Source organism: Mixophyes fleayi, chromosome 1 (genome assembly GCF_038048845.1).
Source record: "Mixophyes fleayi isolate aMixFle1 chromosome 1, aMixFle1.hap1, whole genome shotgun sequence".
NCBI lineage: Eukaryota > Metazoa > Chordata > Amphibia > Anura > Limnodynastidae > Mixophyes > Mixophyes fleayi.
Window position 1 is genome coordinate 133,237,623 of NC_134402.1, and position 25,425 is coordinate 133,263,047.

Sequence of the window (25,425 nt, forward strand, 5' to 3'; positions counted from 1 at the left end):
AATTAAAAACACTAATAATGCTTCAACCCCCCCTCCAACACATGAAAACTTGTGCTGGCAGTTGGGGAATCACAAGTGCCAGAATGCCCTGCCACCCAGCGCCCGCTGCGACCTGTAGTGTCCCAACATACAATTTAAGTTAAACTTTCCCACGTTGTCAGAGGTGGGTCGTGGGATATAAAAGTCCCAGGTTATACACAGGCCTAGTGGCTGTCATGCTGTTTCCTACTGTAGGAGCTGGTATTCCTTGCCTGTAATGGACTCTTTATTTTAACAAGCATGTTCCGTGTACTCTAGAGTCACTATCCCTTAGTTACTGTCTCCATCTGCTTTTGCACAACAGGTGCATTGTCTATCCCTTAACCAGTAAACATCTAGTTCCGATATAGTTATTCGGTCCAACCACAATTATTGTCACCTTTACAAGGACAGGGATTACTTTTTATTTACAGACTAAGACAATGAGCGCATGAATATCTGCTTTGTATTTGGTTGCAGTCAAGGAGGTATACCTTGAATTTCATGCAGCTCTTGCAACCCAGATAGTAACAGAGGATTCTCTTTCTTTTCACTATATTACTATTACTATAGTACCTGCCATTTTCATTCTTGGATGTACAAGAGATGAGGTAGTTTAAATCAGTTTTAAAATACGAGCAGCAATACAGAGTATTTCAGCTTAGCTGACCGCTGCTTGTTTTATGTAAGTTTGAAAGGTGAAGTGCGAGGCCAGCATGTAGACAATCCAAACAAGTTAAGATTAGCAACAGATTAGTAATGTCAGACTTGTGTTACACTGTTGCAGGAACAATGCACCTAGTTGCAGGTAGCCAAGGTGGGAGAAGTGCTGCGGCCATATTGGATCAGTGAGTGTTGCTACGTTCACTCACAGACAGAAAGCTGCTCATATAGTGCTCCCAGCACAGTGATGTTTGGGCATAGTCTTTGTGTACCGTAGAGTAGATGACTCTTCCTGTCCATCCTCTCTGGATCTAACACACTAGAAATACAGCATTCTACACGGGATTCCAATGCACAATTAAACACTTGTAGCTTTCATTAAGATTCCTTTGCCAAAGAACAACAGCTTAGACTAATGCATAATGTGCTATGTCATTCTATTTTTAAACTAGGTTTCAATGTGTGTATGCCATTAACGCTACTTAATGTGAATGTCATTTCTTAAAAACAAAACAAAAACATATAACCTACAAAGGCATTTCAGCTTAACACAACATGCTGTTAACTTGATTATGCTCTCATAGAGGAATTTTAAACCAACCCGAAAAGTGACATTTATGGTCAGATTTGACTCCTGTCTAATGCACTTGAGTGACCAACATCCCAAAAATGCAGTAAATATGAGTACAGTAACAGCTCCACGGGACAGGACAAACAACAGATATAATAGAAGAAAGGAGGGTGACGCAGAAAACTAGTCAGGATGGTGGGAACTGATCATGTGCAACAGACATTAGAAAATGCTAAGTAAACGAAGCAGCAGATAGTGGTTTACACTTTGGGTACACACAAATGTAGTTGTCAATGGAAGATAAACTGCTCTATAAAATTATACGTCTTTTTCATGTTGTGCTAAATAGAATTGACGTTTTCGATGCATTGCATTGCTTGACTATTGTTATAGTGACATCCCTGTTCATTATGTTTTGAGTAATAGTGGATGTCTGTTAATACTCTGTGTTTATGGATTGAGTGCTATTAATGCGTTAATGCATCAAATAGGAGGACATATATGGAAACTGGTGAATAGGATAATGGATTATAATTTATAACAATCGAAGCGATCATTTCTTTTATGCAGTGTATACAATGAAAGCAAACCTCAGGTTGCCAGGGGTTACAGCATTTCTTTCTCTGCACCAGATTTCATATAGGTCCCATATATGTATGTAGCTCTCCTCAATATGAGATGTAAGGTGTATCATCATCATCATCATCAACATTTATTTATATAGCGCCAGCAGATTCCGTAGCGCTTTACAATTGGGAACAAACATTAATAAGACAATACTGGGTAATACATACAGACAGAGAGGTAAGAGAACCCTGCTCGCAAGCTTACAATCTATGGGACAATGGGAGTTTGAAACACAAGGGCATGTGCTACATCATATTGCACAATGGACCAGCATGTCAATTTCTTTATCATTGGATATTAGACAATATGTTCAGGATTTTTTTCTTTACAATAAATCAATGCTTAGCATTTATTACATTTTCTGTATATGGACCCAAGAGACATTAAACCATAAAAAACTTTCCACAATAAGGTGCCAAAGGTCCAAATGCAAAAGAACATCCCTGATGAGTGCATTATTACTTTGTCCTATTGCAAATAATCCCACGAATGGCAGTTTTCTTTAGTAAATTTTTCGGTCTCGGGTTTCTGCATTCCAGACTGCTGTCCTCAACGTTAGACTGTTGTCCTTTACTAACTGTGGAATTACACTCAGACTCTAAGAACAGCTGGGGGAGAGGACGGCACGGCAGAAGCCTCTGTAATCCTCATTGTCATCATGTCATTCATGTTCCCTATTTAAGTAGTAACTAGAGGCAAGAGTGATAACAAAGACAGAAGGCATTATTACAACTAGCCACTAACTTTTTCAGGCCTTTTGGAAAACATGTTGACCCCATAAACATGACATATGACAACATAATTATGCTAGGAGGTTATAACACAGCTTACTATGTCATGACACTGTGTCCTCTTAAATAGTAACTTTAACTAATATAAGTCTACAATACTTGTAAGACTGGTAACACTAAACAAATCAGTGTATTAATAAAAATGAATGCCAGACCAATGTCTATTTTCATAGTGTAGAGTCAGTCTATAAACACTGTGGACAAACCTATTGTGACTGAGCCATGGTGATATATGACCTAAGAGAGCTAGAAATCCCCATTGTGATTATCTATGACATATTTTGGTTGCCTCTGGCAAATCTTTCCTTTCTTCTTTCTGCTAAAAGAAAATATTGAATTTGAAAAGTAGCCAAATTCTATCAGCATTTCACAAGCTCCTTTGAAAACTTCACAAAATAGACCTTATCAAATGCATACTGTGCGAGCTTAGTTGTGTGCCCATGATTAAACTGATATTTGATGTATTAAAGATTTCTGGAAGAAATTACAGGTAAAGTAAGGCAAATGGATGCTTTGTCCTGGGGCCATATAAATAAGTAGCATATGAAATAATGAGTTTGCAGAATAAGACAGATGTTGCTCAGTCTAAACATGATTTATAGGACCAGCAACAGCTCCTTCACTCACACAGTGCCTGTCAGTGCCTTATTTTATCCTTTCTCACATAATATGTTAGCAGGAAATATTTGGCAGCTTTTTGGCTCTTTTTTTGGGTGATGGTTTGTGGGAAAGTTCTTCCATCCCTAGACGGAGACCACTATAAATTTGTATTCCAGACGAAAGTAGGATTTTTGAGCCGTAATATGCGTGGAACTGCAATGCTTTATGTGTGCGAATTTTTTTGCTTGTTCTACTAACGCATTTCATCGGTTCACTCCTACTACACAGGCTTTAGAATAAAACCTGTACACTGGGTGGGTGATAAACCTGAAAAGGCACAGAGTAGGAACAGTACAGACTTTACATAAAGTACAACCTACTCCCACTTTAGGGTTACAACCTCTTTCATTTTAAGTTTTACATTTTTATCCTTAAACATTGTGTGGTTTAGCTTCATTTGTGGCTTAATTATGGGTTGTGGGAGGGCATTGGGACTGTTTACATCATATATCGTACTTGTGTCTCTTTGAATATTTTTATTACACAGGTCAAAATGCATTTGACTTTCCTGCTGAAGTACAAATGAAAGGTGCAAAGTATTTCCCATTATAAATATAATGGCGAGATCTGATCTCCTTTTGCAGCAGAAAAAGGCGGTATGCCCTTCTTCAAAGCTGCAAATGGGCTCCAGCTGCTTTATTTTATTGAAATAATCATGCCCTGTAAAGAGAGAGCTCATTTGTGCTATTCAGTGTCAAAGTAGGTGTCCTAATGTGACTAGTTCACCCTAAGCAAGGAATGGTTCCATCCAGCTCCTCCTTTCAACTGGTGCACACCCTGTATATGCCACCATCTTGGCCTGCAGCTCTATCACCAGCAAAAGTAGGAGCTTAACTTAAAAAAAGAATATTTATCCTGCAGTTTTATAATTTTGCACTTTGTAAATTGCCTTTTTATTTGTAACCTGGAAAGTTTATCAGGGATGGACTCACTAACCCTGATGGATGGCATTAAGTCTACCAATATCTGGATTTGTGTAAGATGGATGCAGCACTGTCCTTCTACGGCAAAGTCCCTTAACTGATGCCTGGTATATATATATATATATATATATATATATATATATATATATATATATAGCTCCAGAATATCCCATAAATATGAAATTGGGTTTAGACCTGGTGACTGAGAAGGCCATGGCATTTGGATACCATTGGGTGACCACATGTGGATAGTGGCATTGTCATCAACAGGAGGTAAAGATAATCAGTACCATTAAGTAATGATTAGCGGTTAGGACTTTTCCTTCTAAGGAAATAACTGCACCCAAATTATGCCAGAGAAATGTGCCCATTACAAGACCTTCCTTGTTGGAAACCAGCACTCGTGGTTGCAGAGTTCTTTTTGTTGGTGTAACATATACACTTGTCTGTTTGTTGGCCGCATGATGATGGTTGATTTATTAGACCAGAACACTTTCAGCTGCTGCTCAGTCATCCACTGTCTGTGCTCTTTACACCACTGAAATTGCAAACATGTATTGCCAGATCTGATGAGCAGTTTCTGAACTGCAACCCAATAATCATATCCTGCTCTATGGAGTTCTCTTCAGAACTGTTCTTGATGGGACTGGTCATGCGTGCTACAGATTGAACATTTTAGTCTATAACCCCTCAGTTAGTCACCTGTTTTTCCTTGCATGTCGAATTGATCAACAGATATCACAATCCTGGAGTATGTGCTTCCTCCCACTGTTGGTGTTTGTTGGTGATGTTATTTTTCTCATGCTAACAATATTAGCAATTTGAGTTGTTTTGATCACCGAAGCTCCTGCCAAACATGCCCCAACTTTCATAGTCACTGAGGTCTTCACTTGCAGCCATGCTAGCCATAATTATATGCAACCAGGGCAGCCCAGTGTTTTCAGACATGACCCTAACGATTTTGGGATATTATTTGTTTAATAATGCATGCGCCAGATCTGTGTGGAAGTTCTTGCTTTCAGTATGCTTGGTGACCCTCATTTACCCAGGTGTTTCCATTTTTGTCCACTACCTGTGTATGTCATAACACCAGATAGATAGGGGACTATTAATACATGTTAAGTTTTGACTTGTAGAATAATAAAGTAGATTCTAAAGCAGCATTAATATGATGAATTTAAAGGAACAGAAATCTGGCCTCAAGTCCAAGGGCCCTGGTCAGCTCATTGAGAAGTATTGTTCCTTGATACTGGGCTGTGAGGTGCTTCATGAGATACCTGTTAATGTGTTTAGAATCTGGAAACATAAGAAGTCCCCACATGGAAGCCTGGTCATCACAAACCATTGCATACACAGTACATTGCAGAAGGCAAGCTGGTGCACTCAAGCCAAGTACCTAAGGCTATCTTTGTACTGTTTATTATACATACTAACATGTACTTTAACTGTCATTTTATAGATTTTTTTTCCTAACAATTTTGAATATTGAATTATCTACAGATGACTTAAGTGCCATAACCCAACCGTAAAAATCTCATTATGACAGTTTAAGACAGGTCTTTTTGTGACTGGGCACTTTATTGTGCTACGTAATGAAAATTAGACTGGATTATTTGAAAATACTCAGGAATTAAGCCCTGTTGTCATGCTATCATCACCTGAACTGACATGGTGTCACAGGAAAGTTAAATTATACTTAATAATTATGATGCATATGTTCTAAATACCACAAATACCATGCACTTGTTATAAATACCTGCCTGGGAGCAAGATCCTGTTAAAAAATGTACTTCAATATTCTGTTGATAGATTCAGGATTTAAAGCAGCTCTTATTTAAAGCGTCCTATAATCAAGGTAACATTTTCTTCTATATATTATTGATTTGTAATCTTTGTGTGGCAGGTCCACTGTGTATCAACAAGAGCCTTGCACAGCTCTCAGGACTCGCTTAGAATGCTGTATTTATTCACTGAGCCTGCAAGATACTTTCTGATCTGTACACTATCAGCTATATCATGATAACAAAGCTACCTGATAATAAAGCTATCAGTTACATCATGATAATAAATCAATTATATTGCAGCAGTATGAAATGTAAAGAAGATATTACAACTGTACCGCTTAAGGTAATTTATTCTAAATAAATTACCTTAAGCGGTACAGTTGTAATTTCTTCTAAAAGATCTTCAATTTAGCAAATATCCCAGCTGTCCTAATTTAGGAGGGACAGTCCTGATTTGAGGGATCTGTCCTGCCATCCCAATCAGGAGAGTTTTAACAGAAAGTTGGGAGGTATGTTCCGTGGAGCTATGTCCTCTGGAGGTATGTATGTGTGCATTAGAAGGGGGCAAGGTCACGTATCACAGGGCTTAGCCACATTCCCCCAAGAGCATGCCCAGCGCTTCTGACCCACTGGGCTACCACCAGTCCCCATTCCTTCCCCTATAAACAACCCTTGAATGCCGCATGTAGCAGTTGCAGTGCCTCAGAAGTGCTGGACACTCTGGCTCTGTGATTTTACGTGGTCTTCAGTTTCGTGACTGAGTTGTTGTTGTTCCTAAACGCTTCTACTTTCTAATAATATCACTTACAGTTGACCGTAGAATATTCAGCAGTGATGAAATATCACAAACCGTCTTATTGCAAAGGTGGCATCCTATCACAGTACCACGCTTGAAGTCACTGAACTCTTTTTTTATTTTGTATCACAACTGATTAAAAAACACCTCAATTCAATAATTAAAAGGTGTGGCCAAATACTTTTGTCCATATAGTGCATGTCTGTTGATGAATACGACCGCTCTGCTCTAACAGACAATACACTGCAGGATACATCCAATGTGGAATATAAAGTTCCAAAAGAACAGGAAAAAAAGCTATTCAATTAATGTCACCTGTTAATAATATAGGGCCTGATTCATTAAGGATCTTAACTTGAGAAACTTCTTATTTCAGTCTCCTGGACAAAACCATGTTATGATACAAGGGGTGCAAATTAGTATTCTGTTTTGCACATAAGTTAAATACTGACTGTTTTTTTCATGTAGCACACAAATATCAACTTTAAATTTCATTGTATCAAGTATTTGTGTGCTACATGAAAAAACAGTCAGTATTTAACTTATGTGCAAAACAGAATGCTAATTTGCACCCCTTGTATTGCAACATGGTTTTGTCCAGGAGACTGAAATAAGAAGTTTCTCAAGTTAAGATCCTTAATGAATCAGGCCCATAGTTATTAATGACAAAACATTAAAAAATGAAAAAAGGAGTTCCTGTCCTGGCTCTCTCCCCCAGTTAGTACCACCCTATTTGTGTCTCCCCTTTCCCTTAGGGATGTAAACTCTCATGAGCAGGGCCCTCTTTCCTTGTGTGCTCCTTCTACTGTTCCTTCGCCCTCTGTACCTTCTTCTCGCTGATTTCTACCATCCCTTTCACTATCTGTCAGATATAATCTGATTTGCTTTACCCTGTCACCTGTGTTTGTATATATTTTTGTATCATGTTGTGTCTTGGTTCTGTTTTCTGTATATGTAATGTACGGCGCTGCGGACCCTTTGTGGTGCCTTTTAAGGCAAAGATAATAATAATAATAATAATAATAATAATAATAATAATTAGGATGCTATGGATGTCTGTTGTACATAAAATGCATTTTTACAGTTGCTCCTGATTGCAAACACATGTTCTAGCATGTATACACGACTGTCATCACTAGCAATCAGCACTTACACCAGACCTGTGCAAGTGATACAACTGAAAATCACATACCTTGGAGATGCCCAATGCTTGAATCAGATGCCGCTGCGCGCGCTTGAGCATGGCATGCCCTTATTTTACATTGACTATGTGCATACACCCCTTCCCCTCTCCGTTCTGTCCATGACATCATAGGCTGTAGTAAGGGTCCTCTGCGCTCATAGAAGAATTGGATATTTCTGTCTTCTCTGGTGTATGGTTTGTTTCTGGCTATGCGCAGAGTGATTTTACGCGAAATACGGCATGTATCAGCATTTACGCACCTTAATGAATCAGGCCCGGGATGTTTACATTTAGAAAGAGAAAACTGGAGCATTTATGAATAGTTTACATGATCCAATAGAGAACTAACACTGCACTATCAATATGTCCTCCCTGAGTATATGTGGAAAACTTCAACCTGACAGCTGACACTGATGAGCTCATTATGGAAGAATACTTTTCCATTCATAAAAAGGTGTTAGAGTGCTGATTTGTGAGAGCAGACTGCAGGCTTATCATTTGCTCAATAAAGTCTTTATGAAACAGAGCCGTGGAAAAACTGCTAATGCCTCTGAAACAACAGCAGGTAGTACGGGATTAACATAATCTTCTCCCAAATATGTTTTTATTTACAGTGTATTTTAAGCACACTCAGGTATATCATTTATGAGAGTTTTGTTTTGTGAGCTTATCATTCATTACACTGTAGGTCCTGTGCACGTTCTCCCTAAATAGACAATAAAGCAGAAGTGAGTCATTGTTTTTCTACAGGCTTGTAACGACATTGCAATCATTATCTTGTATAGTGTTAGGAGGATGGAATTAGAAGAGCCACTTTGTTTTGATACCCTTCATGGATTGAATTGTATTTCTGGCTGAGACATAAAGAATGGAAAAGGGGAAGAGAACTGCTTTAGATGCCTTGATGTAGCATAATGGAAGCTTTACTGTGCTGACTATCTAATCTGAGAATACTTGTGATGTGTCCAGATATCCTGGCTTGGCACCACTGTGTTCTGAGGGAGTGTCCCCGTTCATCTTCTTTAAAGGCACAGGCTTAAGCCCTGGCTGGTGTTCAAAGTGAAATGCGTTTGCTTGTTAGAAGTGTAACACTTTTATTCAGTCTTTAGTTTAAACTTAGTCTGTGCTTATTACAAAACATGCATCAAATTATGGAACAGTCAGCTAAACACCTGACTATAATAAAGCATAATTCTACTTACTGGCTGTCTATATTTACTTACTGATCCCATTATGCTCCTAATTCCCCTTATAATACTCACAATAATAAAGTAGAGAGCCAAGTTGTGCAGCTTAGTAATGTCTGATACAATGAATATGTAATTAGTTTAAGATGAAGTTTGACAGTTTTCTCTGTTGCAGCCATTCCAGACAACACCCCCGAACCTAGAAAAGAGATAGCTGTAAGCAATGAGACAACGAGTTATCAGCCCTTTCTTCATGGCCCGCTAACTGCCAACTTCTATGGGACTAGGGCAAGAGAAGATGCTCATGGCAGTAGTGATTTGGTTGCCGAAATATTGGTGTCAGGTAGGATAAATCCTAAACTACTAGCATACATATATTATAGACCTCTACTATAGTCACATATTGTCTTCATGAATTAGTATCTTTCTAAGATTTTTCATTTTTATATGTTTTGACAGTAGAAATAGTTTTTTTCCCTTTTTACTATATTTTCTCTATATCTTTATTTTTAAATATATTTATGACAAGACTTATTGTAGGTCGCCTTTCTGCCCATTGTCACCTTGTCACCATGTTTGTGTAGGTCTTTGCAACTTCTAGTTGAGGTATCATAAAGTAAAAAAAATATTATGACAGCATCATTTTCCATATATTGTGTGAATGTTGAATATGATATTAATTAAAATGTTTTTCTTTCTAATAATTAAATCCACCTATATGTTATTTTGTATGATGTATTTTGAGGAATTAAACACTTATCCTGATGTAAAATACATTTAATCTCCAAGTGATTGTTATCATGGAATGTAAATTCTGTATGTTCAGTATAGAAGGCAGCTCAGTAGGAGCCTCACCTGCAGTGTAAATAAACCTTGGTTTTATAAAACTAATGAAGTCATTCTTATCATAGACCCCAGGATCCACTTGCTTGAGAAGTATTAAATGCTATAATTGATGCTTTTACACATTTCAGAAGGGAGCGAATGTAAAGGAAATCTTAGATGAGTATTATGTGCTGGTTTCATGGGTGGCACCTTAATGGGCATTTTTACAGATGTTGGAAATATCGAGGGTACCCCACTCCATCAGCATGACTCTTACGGCTCTAAGGTGTGTCCCAATGTATGGAAAGCACAGCTTGGCTGTGTCTAAGACTTGGGATCAATACTGTATGGAGATTATTCCCACAATACACACAAGTATTCCCTCCAACCTAAGCGGACTTATTATTATTATTCAGAGTGGCGTTTCCTTTGAATTAATCGCTTAAGTATACCCTTTGTGGATTGCTCAGCTGAAAGGGAATATTGGTCAAAGAGAACTCTGGATAAACTATGGATGCTGCCTGTGTGCATTATTTTCTTGCATCCATGTCTGTTCAGCAGTTTCTATGGATACATGTGTATATACTGTGTTCTTCATAGGGATCAATGATCCATATTCTTAAGTGCATCTAAGCTCCATATTCCATGCATTGGGGCACGTCTTAGGATCATCTAAAAGGGAGAAATATGACACCAGGACAGGTCATTGGAATATAATATTTTTTACAGCATTTAAATTCCAATATACTGTATTTGAATGGCTGCATAAATAACATTACTTTTTTTTTATAAATATTATCAGGACAGTATAATCAGGATTGTTGTACTGAGTACATTATTTTTGCAACAATGTTAACTTTTTAAATAACTGTTTTGATGGCTAATACATCTTTTAATGTAACATAATGCTAAAACAAACATAAATTTGCAGATGTTAATTGGGGTATTAATGAATTTTGTATTTGTGCATATGCTGTAAAATGGTTAATGGCGATAAAAAGCAGTGCTTTTGATAAATATAATTAACTATATTACCATGTATATTCATTTTCCAGGCTTTTTAGTCAGGCCACAAAAGATGATTCTACATTATAAGCTGTTACGTATGACTTAATATCAGATTGTTTTCAATATTTGTTTTCTTTTTCCAAGAAATATTTATCAGCTATATATAATATTATTACTATCAGTTACATAAATATACAAGCTCCCAATTTTGCTTGTCCTCTTTGACTAATTGTCAGTGAATGACAAGAACTGCACATTACAGAAATGCCCTTCAGATGTGTTTCTGATAGCAGTGGTACCCCTTCAACTTAAGCATATAGAAAGTGCAGTACAGACCTGTCTTGCCTGTTTTATGTACAATGCAGAACTGATCTAGGGATTCATGCTGCTAATCTAGTCAAAGTTTCCCTCGTAGGAAACTATAGACAATAATGTAGTGCAATAACTAGTTGCTATGATTGTATTTTAAGAATTAATCCATATTGAACTAAAAAAAGTCATTTAAAAAGGTCACATAGTGGGTGCACCTGTTATAACGGTAATTCTTTCTTTGGCAGAAATGTGAGGTTGTAAACTTTGTTCTCTAAACAGATGAGAGTGGCTGTATGTACAGGCAGTGCGATATCAATGCCCACTGCGTGCCATCAGTAGATGGACCGAGATGCCAGTGCTTGGAAGGCTATACCGGGAATGGAGAGTCCTGTAATGGTAATGACATTTGGCAAATCCTTACTTATTGCTTTCACTGGTGTATTAAGTGATATAAAGGCACGACAAGCTCTCTTTTTCAGTGCCAAACCACTGTTGTAAAACTCACTGAAATACAGTGTGCATCAGTGAGATATAATTAATGGCATCACTTTCCTTGGCACTGAGAAGTATAGGAAATAACTGAGTGCATACCAGTGGAATCTGCATGAAAGAGCACGGTGCACTTAGATTGATATGTTACACAATTAAGTATTTCATTTGCTTCTACCAAATCACTGGGGCAAGACTTTCCTTTATGTTTTTCGTAATCTTTTGCCCACTGTTGTTATTTATTTTAATAAAGAGTTGTAATATTTTTGCTCATATGAGCAAAATCCACTTCCAGCATATCTACACCCACCAAACCATGCATATGGTATTGCTAATGTTAAGAAGCCAGCTAAAATCTATAGCTGTATAATGTTAAGTTTAGCCAGAACACCAACTAATACTTTCTTCATTAGCATTTTTGTTGTTTGTTTTTTACTTTTACATGCCATACTCTTAATAAAAATATTACTAAATATATAAAAGCAAACATCTTAACAGGAGCTGTAGAAATATATAATGGGGCTATATATATATGGAATAAAAGAAATGTGTGTAGAAAAATGGCCCGGGCTGCTGTCTAAAAGAGACTGCCCAATGTGTCTCTTAAATACCTAAAAAGCCCCCACAAAAAATTAATACCAAATATATGTTGTTTTCTTAATGATTTTATTCAGAATGTTGTAAAAAAAAAATAGATTCAATAGATTTTAGATAACCTAGGGCCTGATTAATTAAGGATCTTAACTTAAGAAACTTCTTATTTCAGTCTCCTGGACAAAACCATGTTACAATGCAAGGGGTGCAAATTAGTATTCTGTTTTACACATAAGTTAAATACTGACTGTTTTTTCATGTAGCACACAAATATCAACTTTAAATTTCAGTGTACAAATAAGCTATCAAGTATTTGTGTGCTACATGAAAAAACAGTCAGTATTTAACTTATGTGCAAAACAGAATACTAATTTGCACCCCTTGCATTGTAACATAGTTTTGTCCAGGAGACTGAAAAAGAAGTTGCTTAAGTTAAGATCCTTAATGAATCAGGCCCCTAGTGTTTATGTAAAGTTGCATACTACTAATAAATTTCAAAAATGTGTCACCTGAAGCGACTATATTATATTATATTTTATTATATTTTATATTTTGACATTTATAACATGGAGAAAGTATGATGTAAAATAAAATATATATGATATTATTTTTAGTGAAAAAATATTTTTTTCCTAGTAAAATTTCTTTTTTTAATTGCAGTTATTTATTTGCAGATTCCACATATGATAACACTAAATTTGATAGCTTAAACAAAGTTATTCAATTGTTAATATTTATATTGTTTATGTGGTTGTTTGTTGTCTTGGTTTTTTAAGTTTCTGGATGCATGTCTTTATGGTTATATTGGTAACTGTTTTCATAATCCAGCACAATTACCACTTAAACCTTGTACACATGGATGTTGAAAATCAACACTAGTTAAAGTGTTAAATAAAAAGTTTTAATTTGTCCTTGCTTTAAAAGAACAGTAGAAGTTGATTTCTTAATGTGTTTTAAAGCCTCCGTGCTGCATAATATACTATGTGCTTAATGAGTGCTCCTGTAGAACACCATTATATTGTACAAGACAGTAGCACACTGGTTAGCATTGCTGTCTCAGCAATGCTGGTGTCATTGGTTGGAACAGGGCCCTATCTGTGTGAAGCTTGTATGTTCTCCCCGTGTTTTACTGGGTTTCCGCTGGGTGCTCCGGTTTCCTCCCACACTCCAAAAGCATACTTCTTGTCAAAAATGGATCTTAGCATATATGTAGGTATTATTACATACAAATATACTGTAGATTGGTATGTATTCTAGGGAGGGAGGGTGAGGTGAATGACTACATACTCTCTATATAGTGCTGCGTAATATGAGTGGCTCTATATAAATAATACTAATATCGGACTGAGTGTAAATACTTCTGAACGATGCAGGGAACATGGAAATTGTCAGACAGTGTGTGTGTTCAGGACCTTTCACTTATATTATTTGTTGGACTATCAGTCAGATTGTGTTAAATAAGCTTTCAGAACATGCATGATAATTGTCTATAAAATACCTCCAGAATGATTGTTTACTGTCCAATAGTCATAATAGTACAGAATAGTCTTAATATTAAATTCCATTTTGGCTTTAATTATAACCTATGTATGTCTTAATATATGCTGAGAAGACATGTTCTATGGCCATATTTTAAATAGTCCATATAAGTTAATATACTACCACATATACATTATTAAATGTGCATATTTAAAATGAGAAAAATACCATATAAAAAAATAAAAAAACACTATTTTTTTTATATATGTTTATTATTCATCAACAATTATTTTCCACATATAAAAGTTCCTATTTGCTAAAAAATAGTTGCATTCTTTACAGTACTACTTCTAAGATCATTGATGTTGTGTGAATATTTGTAAGAAAAAAAATGTTCTTTCCCAATTTTATATCATGCAATACATTAGTGACATTTCTTTTCAAATACAGATCGGATCTCCCATTAATTAAACATACTTTGACTGTGGAATGTAAACACGGAGTAACTTTATTTGTTCCATACATATATTCTTGGCACATGTGAATTTATTGTACATCATGTACCGTTCTGTGCTTACGAATTTAAACGTCAACCCACTCAACCAACTCCCCCCTGAACACCAGCTGCCACACAAACCCTAACACTACTAATATTAAACCAGAAACAAGAGGATGAAAAAGTTGGGACCACATTCCACAACCTTAATTTATATACTTCTGAGCAGTCAGAGGGATTTTAAAGGCATTTGCTAGTGGTGTAGATAAAACAATTTAGTATTTTGAAGGGATTGTGAAAGTAATGCTTCATTCTTTTCTGTAGAATATAAATGTTATAAATTCCTTTTCACTTCATATTTTTCCTTCAGATATTGATGAATGCTTTATACACATTGCTGCCTGTGACCCACACAAAGCAGAATGCATCAATATGGACGGTGGTTATATATGCAAGTGCAGAGATGGTTTTCTGGGAAATGGACTGTTGTGCACTGGTAAGTACAGACTGGAAAGGTCATTGAGTTGACAAAATCCAGGTCCACAGGGCAAATGGCTGTACTGTGATGTCACACCCCTATGTGCCCCGTTATATGGATTAGCATCTGTGTGGGTACAAATATTTTACATTTTTTGATGGGAGAAGCTGGGCAGGTTCAGTTGAGCCTTACTGAATGCATTCATTTTATACTCGCATTCTATAATAAGATTTCCTTTTGTCAGACACAAGGTATTAAAATGAGAGGGATCATATACATGAGTGTGTCCCCCAGAGTCTGCACTTTTGATGGAACATATTTTGCACCTCCCAGATACACTTTTTATATGGGAAGGTCATTTATAGATGCACTGTAATAAAGACATTCCACTTTACAATACTAAGGGGTATATTTACTAAACTGCAGGTTTGAAAAAGTAGAGATGTTGCCTATAGCAACCAATCAGATTCTAGTTATCATATTGTAGGCAACATCTCTACTTTTTCAAACCTGCAGTTTAGTAAATATACCCCATCTTCAGGTATGTTCATCCATGCTGCTACTACTACTACTCTGATCATTATTCTGTGAATTTCATCCCTGCAATCTGTGTTTAAGTATGTTCATCCATGCTGCTACTACTACTACTCTGATCATTATTCTGTGAATTTCATCCCTGCAATCTGTGTTTAAGTATGTTCATCCATGCTGCTACTACTACTACTCTGATCATTATTCTGTGAATTTCATCCCTGCAATCTGTGTTTAAGTATGTTCATCCATGCTGCTACTACTACTACTCTGATCATTATTCTGTGAATTTCATCCCTGCAATCTGTGTTTAAGTATGTTATAGGAAACTGTTATCTGTCTATCTTATAAAGTAGCAGTTCTAGGGCTGTCATTATAGAAATCCATCCAACAGCGCCTATACTGCTACACATATAGACCTAGTTCAAGACATAGTCATCAGCAGTAATCAAGGTTATAAATGAGACTGCACAGACTAAGACAATAATATTAAACCTGCTGCTGAGACTATACATGACCGTGTCTATTATCAGCAACCCTTGATAACATTGAGGATTACTGAATGTTAATTAATATTAAGTTATTTAATAACTAACAAAAATAACTACATAAACAAGATAACATTAACCTACAGGAAGACAAAAGTTATCTAACATCGTATCACTTAAGTATCAAGAAATTAACACAGGAGTCTAATAGACTCATAAGTAGTGACCTATCTGTATATATAAGGATAGATCATTGGAATATTTTATGGTCTACTATATATAAAGTATGACCATTCCTATCTAGGAAAAGGGACACAATAATAGGTCCCTACCCACTAATATATAGCCATCTACCAAGTCAGATTTTAATATTGTTCTCTATCAGCCTTCAACAATTCCCCTAAGACAGCAAGCCAGCGTGGTAGTATATCTACCTCTTAACAGCACAAACACTTTGTTTACAACACATTATATCATTTTTTAATATTTCGCTTTGACTATTTTAATACATACCAATAAAAATTATTGATTTTATATTATAGATGTACATTACAATTTAATTATCTGGTCAAAAGAGTGCTCCGTTAGTACCATTTTCTTTTTCTCTCTTCTTGACAGTTACTATATTACTACTACTCTGATCATTATTCTGTGAATTTCATCCCTGCAATCTGTGTTTAAGTATGTTCATCCATGCTGCTACTACTACTACTCTGATCATTATTCTGTGAATTTCATCCCTGCAATCTGTGTTTAAGTATGTTCATCCATGCTGCTACTACTACTACTCTGATCATTATTCTGTGAATTTCATCCCTGCAATCTGTGTTTAAGTATGTTCATCCATGCTGCTACTACTACTACTCTGATCATTATTCTGTGAATTTCATCCCTGCAATCTGTGTTTAAGTATGTTCATCCATGCTGCTACTACTACTACTCTGATCATTATTCTGTGAATTTCATCCCTGCAATCTGTGTTTAAGTATGTTCATCCATGCTGCTACTACTACTACTCTGATCATTATTCTGTGAATTTCATCCCTGCAATCTGTGTTTAAGTATGTTCATCCATGCTGCTACTACTACTACTCTGATCATTATTCTGTGAATTTCATCCCTGCAATCTGTGTTTAAGTATGTTCATCCATGCTGCTACTACTACTACTCTGATCATTATTCTGTGAATTTCATCCCTGCAATCTGTGTTTAAGTATGTTCATCCATGCTGCTACTACTACTACTCTGATCATTATTCTGTGAATTTCATCCCTGCAATCTGTGTTTAAGTATGTTATAGGAAACTGTTATCTGTTTAAACTTAGGTTGGCACAGTCTTTTATTGCTGCCTAATTTATGATAGGTATCTGGCCTCTATCCTTTCCCACAAATGTTTTCTTTTCCTTTGATTAGCTGACCAATTAGCACATCTGTAGTGTATTCCTAAATTAGACTGACTACATCTTAGCTTCATTCTATGGGGAGACGTATGTGGGGTTAGACGTGTGTGATTTCTACACCAAGTGGGATTTTCTCACAAAGTGGACGAAAATGCACAGTTAGACAAACATTGGACTACATTTGACTTGCTTTTACTCCCAGCAATAAGCAACATCTGCCACAGCCTATTTCTGCACTACTTGTCTATTTATATGGACTACTGCTAAGAGGTAATTCTTAAAATACCCTTGCTTTTTGCTTTTACCCCTTTTATCACAATGATTCACAAATTGCTTTTCTTAGTCTCATTTCATGGCATGATCTTTAGGACTGTGTCATCTTTCACCCCTCCACCAACACACAAATTTGTTCATATTGCACCTGCATTACTCCACTCACCTCTATTTAACACCCATGAACTGTTGTCCTATTTATTATCTCTAACAAGTACAGCCTCCACCTGTCGCCAGAAAATAAAAGGCCACACATCTTACAATCCCCTTGCCTATCTTTCGCTCACTCTGCTTCTATTAGCTGGTGATATATCACCTAATCCAGGTCCCCCACACTCCTCACACACACATACATCAGAACACTACCGTTCTATAGCAAACCTCAAACACATCACCTGTCTACCCTCTCTTCCCAAGTCCTTTAAATGTGCCCTTTGGAATGCACGCTCTGTTTGTAACAAACTTACCTCCGTTCATGATCTCTTCCTCTCAAAAAACCTCAACCTTCTGGCAATAACAGAAACATGGCTCATGCAATCAGACACTGCCTCACCTGCAGCACTTTCACATGGTGGCCTCCATCTCACCCACACCTCCAGACCTGAAGGCAGACAAGGAGGTGGGGTTGGACTACTTCTCTCCCCACAGTGCACATACACAGTTCTACCAAATGTCCCATCACTCACGTTCACATCTTTTGAAGTACATGCTATTCGCATTTTTAATCCATTCTCCCTACGTGTTGCGGTGATCTATCGTCCCCCTGGAGCACACCAACAATTTATTGAGGATTTCTCTGCATGGCTCCCTCACTTCTTATCTTCAGACATCCCCACCATCATCATGGGTGACTTCAACATCCCCATTGATAACCCACCTTCCAAAGCTGCTTCCAAACTACTCTCTCTAACATCCTCACTTGACCTCTCCCAGTGGATTGAATCATCTACTCATAAGGATGGCCACTGCCTTGATCTTGTTTTCTCTAGACTATGCTCAGTTTCTAATTTTATTAATACACCCTTCCCCCTCTCGGATCATCACCTTATCAGCTACACTCTCACCCCCACTGCTCTAACCTCTCTACTGTCTAACTCTACCAAGCCTCCTCATACTCGTAGAAATCTTAATTCTATTAATCTTCAACAATTTTCCACCTCTCTCCAACACCTTCTCTCCCCTATCTCTACATTCTCATCCCCTGAGATGGCAGTACCTCATTTTCACCTAACCTTAGCAACGGCCCTTGATCAAGTGGCTCCAGCGACACTTCATACTACACGTCGACTTCGATGTCAACCGTGGCACACCAAAGCAACACGAAATCTTCAAAAACTGTCCCGTAAAGCAGAACGTCACTGGCGTAAATCTCGAAGCTCTAATGACTTCTTCACATATACTTCTGTCTACCACTCCTATCGAAATGCTCTGGACACTGCAAAACAAACATACTTTCAATCTCTTATCTATGCTCAGGCTTCTAACCCCAAACGCCTTTTCAATACATTTAATCATCTTCTCAATCCTCCCACCCCGAACCCTCCATCTACTATCAGTGCTCAGGATCTTGCTTCCTACTTCAAGGACAAGATTGACAAGATCAGACTAGAAATGGTATCCTCCTCCTCAACAAGCCATCAGCTCATTTCCTTCCCACTACCCTCTGACACCCTTTCTTCATTTGACCCCACAAATGAAGAGGAAATTTCTACGCTCTTCTTATCTTCCTACTCTACCTCCTGTCCTCTTGATCCTATTCCCTCGCAAATTGGTAGATCCCTGTCTTCTGTGCTCATTTCACCTCTAACTCAAATCTGTAATCTCTCACTCTCTACTGGCATCTTTCCATCACTATACAAGCATGCAGTGATTACTCCTATTCTAAAAAAACAAAACTCCGACCCAAACTCTCTCTCAAATTACCGTCCCATCTCTCAGCTCCCTTGCCCCTCCAAGCTTCTAGAGAGACTTGCCTACACTCGCCTCACACGCTTTCTTTCCGCAAACAACCTGTCGGATCCTCTTCAGTCTGGCTTTCGTTCTCAACACTCCACAGAGACTGCGCTGACCAAGGTTGTTAATGATCTGATCACTGCTAAGACTGAACGCCATTACTCTCTCCTAATTCTCCTTGATCTCTCGGCTGCATTTGACACCGTTGACCACTCTCTTCTCATACAAACGCTGCAATCCCTAGGTCTTCAAGACACAGTTCTATCCTGGTTCTCATCTTACCTCTCTAATCGCTCTTTCACTGTTAATTTCTCTGAAGCCACATCTGCTCCGCTTCCCCTATCAGTTGGAGTACCACAAGGCTCGGTGCTAGGTCCTCTGCTGTTCTCTATCTATACCGCTTCTCTTGGAAATCTAATAAGTTCCTTTGGCTTTCAGTATCATCTCTATGCGGATGATACCCAAATCTATCTATCCTCTCCTGATATCTCGACATCTGTGTTGTCCCGTGTAACTGACTGTCTTTCTGCCATTTCATCTTGGATGTCCTCTCGTCAACTCAAACTTAATCTTTCTAAAACAGAGTTAATAATATTCCCACCCGCCAACAAGAGCATACCTGACATTTCTATCTCTGTTGATAACATGACCATAAATCCCACCCCACAAGCTCGCTGCCTAGGTGTAATCCTTGATTCACGCCTATCCTTTGTTCCCCACATTGACTCTATATCTAAATCATGTTACATACATCTAAAGAACATTTCCAGAATCCGCACATATCTCACACAAGACACTGCTAAAACCTTAATTCATGCACTAATCATCTCCCGCATTGACTATTGCAATTCCCTCCTTACTGGTCTTCCCAAAAACAGACTCAAACCCCTAAAATCTATTTTGCATGCTTCGGCAAGACTGATTTTCCTTGCAAATAGCTATTCCTCTGTTGAATCACTCTGTATGTCTCTACACTGGCTGCCTGTCTTCTACCGAATCCAATATAAAATACTTTTACTAACCTACAAGGCCATCAACAAAGCTGCACCAACATACATCTCCTCTCTTGTCTCAAAATATCTCCCAACTCGGCAACTCCGTTCTGCAAAAGATCTGCGTCTCTCATCCACCCTCATTACATCCTCCCATTCCCGGTTACAGGACTTTTTTCGGGCTGCACCCACTCTATGGAACTCTCTCCCTCGCACAATAAGACTCTCCTCTGTTCTACAAACTTTCAAGCGTTCTCTGAAAACCTACCTATTCAGACAAGCTTATAATATTCCTCAACCACCATCTTAACCTCACTACCTTTAGCCTGTTACACAATTTCACACAAGACAACTACCCCCGGACCAACATTGTTGTGTGACGGGATCATTTAGCTTATGAGTCACCCTACCTTTGCAGTCTGGCTGGGCCAAGATGCAAAATGTATACTTAACCTCATGTGTCAATCTCCCATTGTCCCATAGATTGTAAGCTTGCGAGCAGGGCCTTCTCACCTCTTTGTCTGTTTTACCCAGTTTGTTTATTAGTTTATTACGTTTGTCCCCAATTGTAAAGCGCTACGGAATATGTTGGCGCTATATAAATAAATGATGATGATGATGATATTGTAGAATGCACTAATAAATGACAGCTAGAATCTGATTGGTTGCTATAGGCAACACCTCCACTTTTTCAAACCTGCAGTTTAGTAAATATACCCCTAAGACTGTGCCTGTGTTCTTACACTCTCAGAGCAGTATTTTAGGAGAACATTTAAAATTAAAGAACAGGGTTTGTCCTAAAGTGATAGTAGGCAGGAATTTTAAGTGACCAGTTTACTCTTTTCACCAAGTGCTTTTCCATTTGCATTTGCACAGCGATTTTACTGGGGACAGAATGTGAGTGTGCACCTATGTATGAGCTAGGTGGGCAAATGGGTGCATTTGTGCAAAATCAAATATACAGAGTGGCCCCTGATTGAAAACACAGTGAGCCCTGTCTTCACATGTCACTTTCTGTTGCAGTCATCACTTCAATAGTTACTGGGGCCCTTACCACTTCCATGTGTTCATGCATTCATTCTATAAGCAACATCTAATAGTCCCTTCAATCCATCAAGCTAAATATATTCACAACCCAGGTTATTGAAGGCTGCAGTGACTTCACATGTACATGTACAACAGCTGGGCGAGTTCTTATAGCTACATAGATTTAAAAAAATGAATGATGATGTCCATGATGTCCTACCTATTCAAACATGCAGTTTGATTGCCTCCCAAACAGACTTTCTATCACCATTCATCATCAAAGTGAAAAGCTGCTAAGCCAAATTTGCATGGTTGCCCATGATTGGCTGCTTCCTCATCCAGCAATGAGCCAATCATATTTATCATGTTGCTTCATTTGCATGAATGCATCTGGGGACTTTTATGTCTACATCCTTGTGTGAATGTTGATATCGGACACGGTCGCTTTCCTTCTGCTGCGATGTCTGGTGGTGTCATCAATGTCTGGACCTGCCCCAGATCAATGACAAAAGCCTAAGATCTTCAATGCTTATATTTACATTTTTTTCTCCATTTCCTTTACCATCTCTTTAGGAAAAGGACACAAATGGAACAAGTGCATGGATTTATTGGAAATCATTATTATGAATGCAAAGCTCAAATCAACAATGACCTAGTTGTTAAACTCATGAAATAGCTGATTCTGTTGAATAGTCATGAGGGTCATGGAGTTGGCACTTTAAGTCTCACAAACTTAACGCCACTCAGCAAGCAGTAAAATATATATTTTATAAAACAACACAATTCTACAATACAGTGCATTTTGAAGAATACATAATTTACGCTCAAAACCTTCTTGAAAATAGTTGTCATAATACAGAAAAAAAATATTGAAAATGATCAGCTGTCATAGAAAAGGGTTCTAAAATACTTATATATAGATATATAAATATGACTTGTTCTAAACTTTAAGCTTCGTAATGCAGTTTTCCCTTAATATCATATTAGGACTATTTCTAGTTCCTGCAACATATCCTGCCTTAATAAACACATGTTTTACAGCATACTTTTATATATGTATGTTGTTGTGAGCAAATCTTATTTTTCCATTATAATTAACCGACATTATCAGCATAGCAAAGTGCCCCTTCTATAAACTAAGACTATTAAGAAGAAATAGTTTTGTGCAACATTTGTGCTAAACACATTTTATTACCTGATAAAGTGCTATTAATACTTTTTCACCAGTAGTAAATTTTACCTATAAACAGTACATTTCTGAAATAGTAGTATGATAGCTATGGAAATTACAAGATTTCGGTTAAGTGTGTATTTATTTCCCCATATTTGCAGTTTCCCAGCAGAATGTATGCTAAAAAAATTCTATTAAATAAATGAACAACTATTACTACCATAATCAGTAATAAAAATACATGTTAAAATTATAATTATTTTTAAAATGAAATACATAAATCAGGATGTTCTTAATGCGAACTCTACATACAATGCATTTTTATAGGTTTTCTTACTTGCATACACATGTTCTGACAGACATATGTGTCAGGCTTCACTATCAGTCGGCACTTATACCTGCCCTGTAGCTGGTGCAAGTGATACATCTAAAAAACACATACCTTAGAGATGCCCAGAACTTGGTTTGGACAAATGTGCATGCCCTCAACCTCAGCACGTCCTTACTGTACATTACATACATAGGCATTCGGAGGTGTCATTTGCGTTTGGACATGAATTGGATGGAATTGCATTCACTGGCATCGAGTCTGTTTCTGAGCATGAGCTGAGCAATTTCACGCAAGATACAGCACGTAATGGGATTTAGGTCCGATGATGAATCAGGCCCAAAATGTCATTCCTGGTTTAAATGTAGGAGGGGGGCCCTGCCTGTTACATTTGTACTGGGCCCCGTAATTTCTGGTGGCAGCCCTGCTGAAATGTATGGATTCATAACTGTGTCTGTGCAAGCTATATTTGCTCGCTCATGACCATCCATCATCATCATCATAATCACCATTTATTTATATAGCGCCACTAATTCCGTAGCGCTGTACAGAGAACACATTCACATCAGTCCCTGCCCCATTGGGGCTTACAGTTTAAATTCCCTAACACACACACACAGACTAGGGTCAATTTTGTTAGCAGCTAATTAACCTACCAGTATGTTTTTGGAGTGTGGGAGGAAACCGGAGCACCCAGAGGAAACCCATGCAAACACGAGGAGAACATACAAACTCCTCACAGATAAGGCCACATGGTCAGGAGTTGAACTCATGATCCCAGTGCTGTAAGGCAGAAGTGCTAACCACTTAGTCACTGTGCTGTTATTATTAGAGATGCTCAGGCTCGGTTCCCCAATAACCGAACACACCCAAACTTAGCAGATCCGAGCACCGAGCCGAGACAGCTTGGAACTTTCGCGCATCCTCGGAATTGAAAATGAGGCAAAACATCATTGTTACATCGGCGGATCTCGCGAGATTTAAATTCTATAAGTACCGCCCTCCATGGCGACCAGCGCCATTTCACAGAGGGACACAGAAGGGGTAGCACGGTTCTTGGCAGTCTCTAGTGCAGTTGGGCAGCATCATAGGTAGAAAAGAAGGAGGAGGGGGGGCAGTGTTCTTAAAAGCCTCCAGTGACATTAAGGTGAACTCCATTGCTAATTGTCATTGCTGAAATACAAATAATAGGGCTGGCAGGCTTGGTCTTCTAAATCTGCAGTCACATTGTACTTTGTTATATAGGTAAAAGAGGAGAGCTGCATTGCTCCATTGCTAATTGCACCACTTTTCTTTACTGACACTGCTGTGTGGCAATGTTTCCTAGATGTGGTGGGAACGGCCATGTGTTTGAGTCATTGCTCTGTCGCTTAGCATCCAGCCAGGTCGCTGCAGTCTTTGATTGAAGTGTATGAAAATAATGTTGTTACCTGTGAGGTGGTCAAAATTGACTGCAAATGACTTGAAATTAGTGTTATTGAGGTTATGAGGTTAATAATAATGTAGGGAGAACAAAAAAGCAAAAATATGTGATTTTAGCAAAAAAAAAAGGGATTTTATAAAAAATCGGGATCCAAAACCAAAACACGCAAGGGCGGTTTTGCCAAAACTAAAACCAAAACACAAAGTAAATCTAGATCCAAAACCAAATCCAAAACCAGAACACGGGGGTCAGTGAACATCTCTAGTAATTATGCTCAATTGTATTCCTGTTTTTGTTATTATGTATATCTGTTATTAGACTTATTGTATTTGTGCATGTCATATCTGTAAGTTGATTGTCTGGCGCTACAGAATCAATGGCGCGCTAAAAATAAATGTTGATGATGATGATTATTTTCATTTTCAGATAAAAATTCCCACTGATTTCTGCCTGCACACATATTCCATGTGCATGTCTAATTTCCTGGTACCTCTGCCCTATGTACCCTGTGCTATACCCACCTGAGGCTGTCATTAGGATACTGGCTGTAGCTCATTCTGACATAGCTATGAGCTAATACCTTTCCAATGGGGACTCACAATGTAATCTATAAAGTTCCTAACTAAACCCTAGCTAGTACTTTACTATATAACAGGGATTTATTTTTACTGTTTAACCCCCATATTTGTTTTTGCTATGCTGACTGCACATTACTTCTCATTGGTTTGCAATAATATGTGTTCTGGAATCAGATACTATATTCTATTAACTGTAAACCTTTGTCTGGCAGATATCGATGAATGTGCACTAGGAATTCATGGATGTGGAGACCAGTTTCAGTGTACAAATACCCCAGGGAATTTCACCTGTGTGTGCGCTAATGGGCTTCCTGGAACTGCAGCTAACTGTTTAGGTCAGTCGTTTCAGTCAGCATAGACATCTTGGTTAACCAAACA

At 37.8% G+C, this 25,425-nt stretch overlaps 1 protein-coding gene across 8 annotated transcripts in view; it reads left to right on the forward strand.

Annotated features, from left to right (window-relative positions):
- Positions 1-25,425, forward strand: part of EGF (epidermal growth factor) — a 150,562-nt gene that overhangs the window by 108,698 nt on the left and 16,439 nt on the right. For all 8 annotated transcript variants that reach the window (XM_075200586.1, XM_075200592.1, XM_075200601.1 and 5 more), the window contains 4 exons: positions 9,379-9,546; positions 11,628-11,744; positions 14,777-14,902; positions 25,260-25,382. In XM_075200586.1, coding sequence (XP_075056687.1) covers positions 9,379-9,546; positions 11,628-11,744; positions 14,777-14,902; positions 25,260-25,382 — 534 coding nt within the window. The remainder of the gene's footprint in view (positions 1-9,378; positions 9,547-11,627; positions 11,745-14,776; positions 14,903-25,259; positions 25,383-25,425) is intronic.